Source organism: Symphalangus syndactylus, chromosome 13 (genome assembly GCF_028878055.3).
Source record: "Symphalangus syndactylus isolate Jambi chromosome 13, NHGRI_mSymSyn1-v2.1_pri, whole genome shotgun sequence".
Taxonomy (NCBI): Eukaryota; Metazoa; Chordata; class Mammalia; order Primates; family Hylobatidae; genus Symphalangus; species Symphalangus syndactylus.
This window is the reverse complement of record NC_072435.2, coordinates 37,742,927-37,752,497: the sequence shown is the minus strand read 5'-3', so window position 1 is coordinate 37,752,497 and position 9,571 is coordinate 37,742,927. Positions and strand designations below refer to the sequence as shown.

The 9,571-nt window shown below is 54.3% G+C and overlaps 1 protein-coding gene across 3 annotated transcripts; it reads left to right on the top strand.

Moving 5' to 3' along the window:
• The first annotated feature begins 1,510 nt into the window (after positions 1–1,510).
• Positions 1,511–8,169, top strand: ELOF1 (elongation factor 1). 3 transcript variants are annotated; one of them, XM_055239985.2, is made up of 4 exons: positions 1,511–1,712; positions 6,862–6,995; positions 7,146–7,216; positions 7,417–8,169. In XM_055239985.2, the coding sequence occupies exons 2-4, from the start codon at positions 6,880–6,882 to the stop codon at positions 7,479–7,481; spliced, it is 252 nt and encodes an 83-aa protein (XP_055095960.1). In that variant the 5' UTR covers positions 1,511–1,712; positions 6,862–6,879; the 3' UTR covers positions 7,482–8,169. The 3 variants fall into 3 exon arrangements, with proteins under 3 accessions (XP_055095960.1, XP_055095959.1, XP_055095961.1); XM_055239984.2 differs by having other exon boundaries at positions 1,711–1,936; XM_055239986.2 differs by lacking the exon at positions 1,511–1,712 and adding an exon at positions 6,618–6,638.
• Positions 8,170–9,571: the final 1,402 nt, after the last annotated feature.

The window sequence follows — 9,571 nt, the reverse complement described above, 5'->3', positions numbered from 1 at the left end:
TATGAATCGTGTAGCTACTAAAAACAAGAGTTAGGTATACGTGTATAGAGGGTTAAGTGGAAATAGCAAGTTGCACGGTAACTGTATAGTATGATTCCATCCTTTGTGTATTCTAGTTTGCGCCAGCACTGAAACAGGGTCTCACAGGAGGGCAGTTCCACTAGTTACACTTGACAGTTACCAGGGTAACACTGCCCCCTAGGGGATATCCTAGAGATCCCTCTACAGACAGCCACTGACTTGACGGTTCTAAGATTTTTCAACTTTATTATGATAGGTTTATCCGGATGTAACCCCATCATAAGTCAAGAAGCATTTGTATTTGAAATACATTTCATTACAAATTATTTTCCTGAACACTCTAATGCAACAGCTCTTATCAAGGTCCCCAGGAACCAGATCCTTGCCAAACTCAACTGTCAATTCTCTTTCCTCATCTTCTTCAACTCAGGGACGCGTGACACAGCTAACCCCTCTCTCTCTCCATCTTGAAAGATCTTTTTTCAGGCCGGGTGTGGTGGCTCACGCCTGTAATCCCAACAATTTGAGAGCCCGAGGCGGATGGATCACTTGAGGTCAGGAGTTCGAGACCAGCCTGACCAACATGGTGAAACCCCATCTCTACTAAAAATATAAAAATTAGCCAGGCATGGTGGTGCGCACCTGTAATCACAGCTACTTAAGAGGTTGAGGCAGGAGGATCGCTTGAACCCGGGAGGCCAAGGTTGCAGTGAGCCTATATCACGTCACTGCACTCCAGCCTGGGCGACAGAGCGAGACCCTGTCTCAGAAAAAAACAAAACCAAAAATAAAAACCAATAAAAGTCCTTGGCCGGGCACGGTGGCTCACGCCTGTAATCCCAGCACTTTGGGAGGCCGAGGCGGGTGGATCACGAGGTCAAGAGTTCAAGACCAGCCTGGCCAACATGGTGGGACCCCATCTCTACTAAAAAAAAAAAAAAAAAAAAAGACTACAAAAATTAGCCGGGCGCGGTGACCGGCGCCTGTAATCCCAGCTACTCGGGAGGCTGAGGTAGGAGAATCACTTGAACCTGGGAGGCGGAGGTTGCAGTGAGCCGAAATCGAGCCACTGCACTCCAGCCTGGGCGACAAAGTGAGACTCCGTCTCAAAAAAATAAAATAAAATAAAATAAAAATAAAAAATAAAAATCCTTAACACGGCCCACGAGGCTGCATGGAATCTGGCCCCAGCCTGTCCACTCAACCTCATCTATTACAATCTGGGCACTCAAAATGTAGTCTGCGGATCAGCAGCATGGAAGTCACCTGGGAGCGAGTTAGAACAGCAGCCTCTCAGGCCTCCCTCTTCATCTGCTGGATCAGAACCTGAACTTTTTAGTTTGAGTAGAGCGTCTTCCATGCTTACAAGCTTCCCCTTCACCCTGATTCAGCCATAGGGTATTTCATATTCCTCACTTGCCGCTCCTGGGAACTGACCAGAAGTACTGGCATTGCGCGCAGCTACAGGCAAATACGCACCGGCTCTTGCGCAGGCGCACTGCGCCCCCGTCGGAGCGCTCCTGTTTGAGTACGCGTGAGCTCAGAGCAGCGGCGAAGGAGGCAGGGCCTATTTGCTGGGCTGTCCAGGCTGGGGGTGGCCGGGACCTGAAAGGAGGAGAGGGGTTTCCGCTTCCGGCAGGAGTCGGAAGTCACTGTCTCCTGGGTGAACAGAGCTTTCGCAGCTAGAGAAGGTGAGTGCTGGTGCGGCTCGTGCTAGTGGGCGTTGGGGCCGGGCAGGACTGGAAGTTCCTCTACTCTGTGCGTTTACGGGGTCCTGGAGGAGGCTCCTGGGACCTCGAGCTTTGGGGGAAGCAGGTCGGGGAGACTGACTCCCCCCGACCCCATCCTTCCAAGCGCGACTACCGGGACGCCTGGCTCCTCCCGGCGGCTGTCGGGAGGCGATGCCGAAGATTTAGTGAGTCTGGAGGAACAGCCAACCCCCCACCTCTTGGGTCCCAGCAGATTCGGGGGATGACTCCTCTGCCATCCCCTTTTGGCGCGCTTGGACTTAACGTTGTCACAGGACAGGCTGAGGCCTCTGCATTCCTTGTGCAAGCCAGACCCCATTCATGGGATGGGGGGACTGCAGTCCCTGGGCAAAATGAGCTTCTGGGGCTCATCCGTAGATTTTGTTTGGACTTTTTTTTTTTTTTTTTTTGAGACTGAGTCTTGTGTGTTGCCGAGGCTGGAGTGCAGTGGCGCGATCATAGCTCATTGCAGCCTCGACCTCCTGAGCGCAAGCTTCCCACTTCAGCTTCCCGAGTAGCTGGGACTACAGACTCGCGGCTAACTTTTGTAATTTTGTAGAGATGAGGGGTCTCACTCTGTTGCCCAGGCTGGTCTGGAACTCCTGGCTTCAAGCGATCTTCCCACCAGGGCCTCCCAAAGTGATGAGATTACAGGCGTGACCTCCCAAAGTGATAGAGTTACAAGCAAACTGATTGATTGATTGATTGATTCAATAATGGTTATTGCTGGGCACGGTGGCTCATGCTTGTAATGCCAGCACTTTGGGAGGCCAAGGCGGAAGTATCGCGTGAGCCCAGGAGTTCCAGACCAGCGTGGGCAATATGGTGGGTCCCCGTCTCTACAAAAAAATACAAAAATTAGCTGGGCGTGGTGCCGCGGCTAATTTATATTTCAGAGGTAGAGGGGCAGGGGGAGGATCGCATAAGGGATGTGTGAGGGAAAAAGACATTGAGGATGAATCCAAGGTTTTTGGTTTGATTATCTGGAAAGATGGAATTGCTGTTAGCTGAGATGAGGAAGACTGTGGAAGAGCAGGTTGCGATGTCAGGGGCTTGGTTTTAGACATGCTATGTTTAATCTTAGGTGGAAGTTAGACATCAGGTGGAGGTGTGGCTGAGGCAGATAGATCAGAGTTTGCAATTCAGACTTAAGGCTAGAGAAGCAGGTGTCCTCAGTGTAGAGTAGGCATGAAGCCCTAAGACTGGGTGAAATCTTCATGTAGGTGAGTATAGCCAGAAAGGAGAGGATCCAGCAATTAAACTTATGGGCTCTTTGCTCTATTGCCCAGGCTGGAGTGCCTTGGCTCACTGCAACCTCCGCCTCCCAGGTTCAAGTGATTCTCCTGCCTCAGCCTTCCAAGTAGCGGGGATTACAGGCGCGCACCACCACGCCTGGCTAATTTTTGTATTTTTAGTAGAGATGGGGTTTCACCATGTTGGTCAGGCTGGTCTCGAACTCCTGACCTCGTGATCTGCCCACCTTGGCCTCCCAAAGTGCTGGGATTACAGGTGTGAGCCACTGCACCCAGCCTTTTTTTTTTTTTTTTAAATGGAGTCTTGCCCTGTTGCCTAGGCTGGAGTGCAGTGGCACAATCTCAGCTCACTGAAACCTCCACCTCCCAGATTCAAGCGATTCTCCTGCCTCAGCCTCTCTAGTAGCTGGGATTACAGGCATGTGCCATCACGCCCAGCTACTTTTTGTATTTTTAGTAGAAATGGGGTTTCACAGTGTTGGCCAGGCTGGTCTCCAACTCCTAACCTCAAGTGATCTGCCCACCTCGCCCTCCCAAAGTGCTGGGATTACAGACGTGAGCCACCGCGCCTGGCCCAAACTCATGTGCTCCTTCATTGGAGCAAGTTGGCAGAGAGGCAGGAGCATAGGAGACTAGCAGGAGCCACCAGTGAGGCAGAGGACAGGGAGCACATGGGGTCCTGAGAGCCACATGTGCTCTCAGGGGAGGAAGGACCTCTGGAATGGGAGAACTGCCATTGGCATTTGCAGTATGGAGCCACCAGTGACCTAAGTTTGGAGGCAAGGGGTGTAGAGAGATGGGTGGGAATGCAGATGTCTGTACACTAAAACAGCCTGCAGAGAAATGGATCACAGCTGGAAGAGGATGAAGAGATTTTTTTTTTCCCCTTTTTAAATGAGGAGAGAGGTAATAAAAAGTGTGTGAGAGTGATCCAGTGAAGCTGGAAAATTTGATGTTGCTCAAAGAAAAGGGGATGGGAGCCAGGGCAGAATGAACAAATTGTTTTTGCAGTAACTTACTTCCATAGTAAAGGAGGCATGCCGAAGCTGGGCGTGGTGGTGCACGCCTGTTGTCCCAGCTACTGGGCAGGCTGAAGCCAGAGGATTGAGGCTTCAGCAAGCTGTGATCATGCCACTGCACTCCAGCCTGGGCAACAGAGCGAGACCTCATCTCTTTTATTTTTTTTTTATTTTTTTGAGACGGAGTCTCGCTTTGTCGCCCAGGCTGGAGTGCAGTGGCACCATCTCGGCTCACTGCAAGCTCCGCCTCCCGGGTTCACGCCATTCTCCTGCCTCAGCCTCTCCGAGTAGCTGAGACTACAGGCGCCCGCCACCACGCCCGGCTAATTTTTTTTGTATTTTTAGTAGAGACGGGGTTTCACCGTGGTCTCGATCTCCTGACCTCGTGATCCGCCTGCCTCAGCCTCCCAAAGTGCTGGGATTACAAGCGTGAGCCACCGCGCCCGGCCTGACCTCATCTCTTAAATAAATAAAGAGGGTGGGTGAATGGCTGAATGAGTTGGTCCTAGGAGCTGTGTTTGGATTGCTTCTATTTACTCAGTGAACCGGAAGCATCACAGTTAAGAGTTGGGGGTGTTGGCCGGGCGCGGTGGCTGACACCTGTGATCCCAGCACTTTGGGAGGCCGAGACAGGCGGATCACGAGGTCAGGAGATCGAGACCATCCTGGCTAACACGGTGAAACCCCATCTCTACTAAAAATACAAAAAATTAGCCATGCGTGGTAGTGCATGCCTGTAGTCCCAGCTACTCGGGAGGCTGAGGCAGGAGAATCGTTTGAAGCCGGGAGGCGGAGGTTGCAGTGAGTCGAGATCACGCCACTGCACTCCAGCCTAGGCGGCAGAGCAAGACTCCATCTCAAAAAAAAAAAAAAAAAGAGCTGGGGGTGTTACATAGGAAGTGATCAGCAGATAATGAATGAAATTCCACTGTTTATTCTGGAAGACCCTGGCAGTCTGCTGACCTCACCTGTCACAGTGGAACGATGCTAGAACCAGCAGTGTGTGTGTGTGTGTGTGTGTGTGTTGGAGGAGGCGCCATAGGAGGCTCAGGGATGGCAAACGCAGTGCCCTGAGTACCATGCCTCGCAGGGGAGTTGGGCTCAGTGGTAACTGCTGCTGTTTCCCCACCCACCTGCCTCCTGGACATCTCTTCCTAGATATCCCTCTGCCACCCAACCCCATCATTTTCTCCAAAACCCTGTCCTTCCTATGTGTTAGACATCAGAGAATTATGCCACCTTGTCCCCCTAGCCGCTGTGTCCCCGCCACAACCTTGGGCGTCATCCTGGACTTTCCTTCTCTCATCACACTCGCTTGCTCCGCTGCCGTATCTCCTCTGTCTCTCTCACCCTCTGCCATCTCTGCCCCAACAGCCCTGTCCTGGCTGTGCCTTTGTCTTCATCCAGATTGTGACTCATATCACAGTCCCTCAAAAGCACAGAGTGACTTCGTCCTTTCACTCCTTGTAGCTCCCAGGATCCATCCAAACACCCAGAACCCTCCCACCTGTCCCTCCTCTCTCCCCCACCTGCCAGGGGACAGACAGCTGCCCCGAGCCTTCACACAGTATTCCTCTACTCAGAAGTGCCTGTCCCCACTTCTCTGCCCTGCAGTCTGTCATCTGGATCGAGGCCATCAGATGCCCTGAGTGTCACTCCTCCTGAATGGTACTTACATGTCCCTTGCCAAGAGGAGCAGCCAGAATAAAATCACCAGTTCCTAGGCTCATAGGCTCCGCCCGGCCCTGAACAGCTGGCTTGTCTTGGAGTCTTTTGTGCCACCCTCCCCAGGAACAGTGGCTTCCTTGTATTGGTGCCAGTGATAATGGGCCAGCTCTGTGCTAAGTACTTAACTTACCATTCCTGGTGTCAGCCCCACAAGTCTCCTCTGAGATAGCAACCTTATTTCGATTTTTTTTTTTTGAGACAGAGTCTCGCTCTGTCGCCCAGGCTGGAGTGCAATGGTGCGATCTCGGCTCACTGCAGTCTCCGCCTCTCAGGTTCAAGTGATTCTCCTGCCTCGGCCTCCTGAGTAGCTGGGGTTACAGGTGCCTACTACTACGGCCAGCTAATTTTTGTATTTTTAGTAGAGACGAGGTTTCACCATGTTGGTCAGGCTGGTCTCGAACTCCTGACCTCGTGATCCACCCGCCTCAACCTCCCAAAGTGCTGGGATTACAAGCGTGAGCCACCATGCCCAGCCTTTTTTTTTTCTTTTATTTTCTTTCTTTTTTTTTTTTTTTTTTTTTTTTGATGCAAGGTTTCATCCTGTTGCCTAGGCTGGAGTACAGTGCCTGGATCACAACTCACTGAAACCTGAAACTCCTGGGCTCAAGCGATCCTCCCATCTCAGCCTCCCAAGTAGCTGGGACTACAGGCCTGCACCACCACGCCTGGCTAATTTTTAATGTTTTTTTAGAGATGAGACCTCACTGTGTTGCCCAGGCTGATATCCAGCTCCTGGCATCAAGTGATCTCTCACCTTAGCTTCCCAAGCTGGGATTACAAGTGTGAGCCACCATGCCTGGCCTTGACTCTATTTTATAAACAAGGAAACTGTGGCACAGAGAGCTTAAATAACCTGCCGAGGTCACGCGGTAAGTGAGAGAGACAGGGTTAGAGCCTCCTCTCACCCCTTCCATCCAGAGTGGGACAGGGGATTGTACTCCTGTATCAGGACTGACGGCCTTGTCCCTCAAGGGCAGAGGCCCCGGGACCATGGTGCAAGTCCCAGACCCTCTTTCTGGCCTGCTTTCTAGAGCACTGAGCTGGGGCGCTGCGTGGTTTCCTCAAACCACTGACATCTGCCACTCCCCACAGGCTCATCCACCTGCAGACATGGGCCGCAGAAAGTCAAAACGAAAGCCGCCTCCCAAGAAGAAGATGACAGGCACCCTTGAGACCCAGTTCACCTGCCCCTTCTGCAACCACGAGAAATCTTGTGATGTGAAAATGTGAGTGGGGAACAGGGCAAGGGATCCAGCCTCCCCACTGCCTCCTCCCCGCTGTTCTCCATCCTGCCCCTTGCCTCCTTTGGTGAAGGCGTCATCACCCACAGGCCCAGGATGCGTTGCTCACCAGTCCCTTCTCTTGGTCTGTTTCAGGGACCGTGCCCGCAACACCGGAGTCATCTCTTGTACCGTGTGCCTAGAGGAATTCCAGACGCCCATAACGTGTATCCTTGGAAACATGGGCTTTTTCCAGAGGGTGGGGAGGGGGCTGCAGTCCGGACCCTGCTCCTCTGGCCCACTGTGTGCCCTGGTGCAGGGCCAAGGCCGTCCAGAGGAACGGGTGCCAACTAGTGATTTCTGTGGGGTGAGAAGATGCAGGGCAGGGTTCCAATGCCAACGATCGCCCTTGACCTAAGTGGCTCAGATCTGTCAGAACCCGTGGATGTGTACAGTGATTGGATAGACGCCTGCGAGGCGGCCAATCAGTAGCGACACAGAGGACCCGCCCCCTGAGCAGCCCCGCCTACTGTGGACCCAGCTGTTCGGTTCTGGTCCAGAGACATTCCAGGGGTGCAGGGTGTGGGTCCTGGGCTGTCACAGCCCTTTGTGTGTGTGTGTGTGTGTGTAGTGGGTGTGGGTGTGAGTGGGTGTGTGTGCAGGTGTGGAGTGGGTGTGGGTGTGTGTGGCTGCACATGTCACTGGGGTGGCCGTGTGTGCTCACAGGTACGCAGTGGTGTCGGGTTCCTGGGCCTGAGGGGCCTGAACTGACCTCACTTGGCTCCGAAAGCCTTTGCTGTGTTCCCTTCTTCAGCCCCTGGCCCCCCAGCTTTGGGGCTCTGGCTCCCCCCGGCGGAATTGGGGGACTGTTTCCTGATATCCTGGACAAGGGAAGCCCGGTAGAGGCTGAAACGGGACCTGTCCAGCCTCCTCACCAGCACCGTGCCCATCTCAACTGGACTTCCCGCCCTCCTTCTCCACCTTCTAGTGCCCGTGGCCTGGGATTCAAAGCCACCGTTCCCCAGGTCCCTGGGCTGGGCCCTGACAGGGAGCCGCCCCCCTCCCCATGGTAACCAGGAAGCCCGGTTTCATGTTCAGTTGCTTTTGTAGAGGAAGCAAGGGCTGGGGTGGGGACAGCTGTCAATCACAAGCCCTTAAATAAAGCAGCCAGTGCACATCCCTTGCTGTCTGTGATGTCTTGGGGTCTGCGTCTGCCTGGTCACCAGAAGAAGGAGAGGGGACCTGAGGCTCCAGCATTCGGGAGATGGCCTGGTGGCCCATGTGACCAGCCCTTCAAACCACCCAGTGTTTTATTCAGTCAGTAAGCATTCAGGGTGGTGGAGCGGGCAGACATCTGGCCAGGTGTTTACAGCAGTCACAATAGGAAATGGGGGAGGTGAGACAGAACAGGTGGTCAGAGGAGGCTTCTGGGAGGGGCAGGCTGAGGCAGTGACACTGTAGGGCCACCTCTAGCCAGACGACCTCTGGCCTTGCCTGCGTCACCCCAGTGTCCTGACAGCCACTCTGTGGGGCAGGTACCAAGCTAACTCCAAGTTCAAAGATGAGGAAACTGAGGCTAGAGGTGAAGGAGGTCACTGGCCCAAGACCCTACAGCCAGAAAGTGGCACAAGGGGGATTTCAACCCAGGAAACCAGGCTCCACAGCTTACAGTCTGACTTCCTGTGAGCCCAGAGTCCAGGCTGAGGGAACAGCTTATAGGCTGTCCTGGAGGTAGTGAGTGGAAGAGGGACACTGGGGAGGGAAATGTGAAAGGGACCTTTATTCAAGGGTGGTGAGGACTCTTAGAAGGCTGGTGTGGGGCGGGATGTGTGTGGCCGATGGGGAGCACCTGAGGGCTGATGTCCCCTCAGCTGGTCACACGGGTGACAAGGACCACAACACCCAGCAACCTGGGGCAGTGCCAGACCCTCCACCTGGCCTCATGAGCCCGGGTGGCAGGTGACCTGTGCTTCAGAGTCCTCGTGGCTACAGTGCAGGGGATGAGAGCACCTTCTTCCTGGAGCCATGCTGAGGATGGAAGTGCCAGACGTGGTTTGAGCGGCTCTGGGGCCCACCTAGGGCACTGACGAATGTGAACAGCCGGGGGAGACATTGAGCTGGCCCGGAAGCCCTGGCTGCCACACTGGGCTGCTGGGTCTGGCCTGTGCACACCGCCAGGCCCACTCTGCCATGACATGTCTTCCCTGGTGATCCCGCCACCTCCAAGATCCCAGATAAGGTCTGCTAGCCCTGGCAGGAGCCAGCAGACATGGGCAGAGTGGTGGACAGGAACCTAGGTTTAGGGTGGTGGCCCTCTGGGATCCAGCAGAAAGGGGGCTCGTTCCTCTGGCACCCGAGGCCCTTCCTGCCGCCCGCCCACCCCAGCCTCACAGGCTAAGTGCTAATATGGTGCTGTTTTCCCGAGGAGGCAGGGCTCTGGGCCAGGCCCGGATCCTCCTCAGCATAGCTTCCCCGCGCCGGCCCTAGGGGAGCAGGACTTGCGGTAGCCAGGCCAAGAGCGCCTGGAATCCGGTTTACGAGGCCCCAGGGGCTGCGTGCGTCTGTGCGCGGGTCTTCTGGTG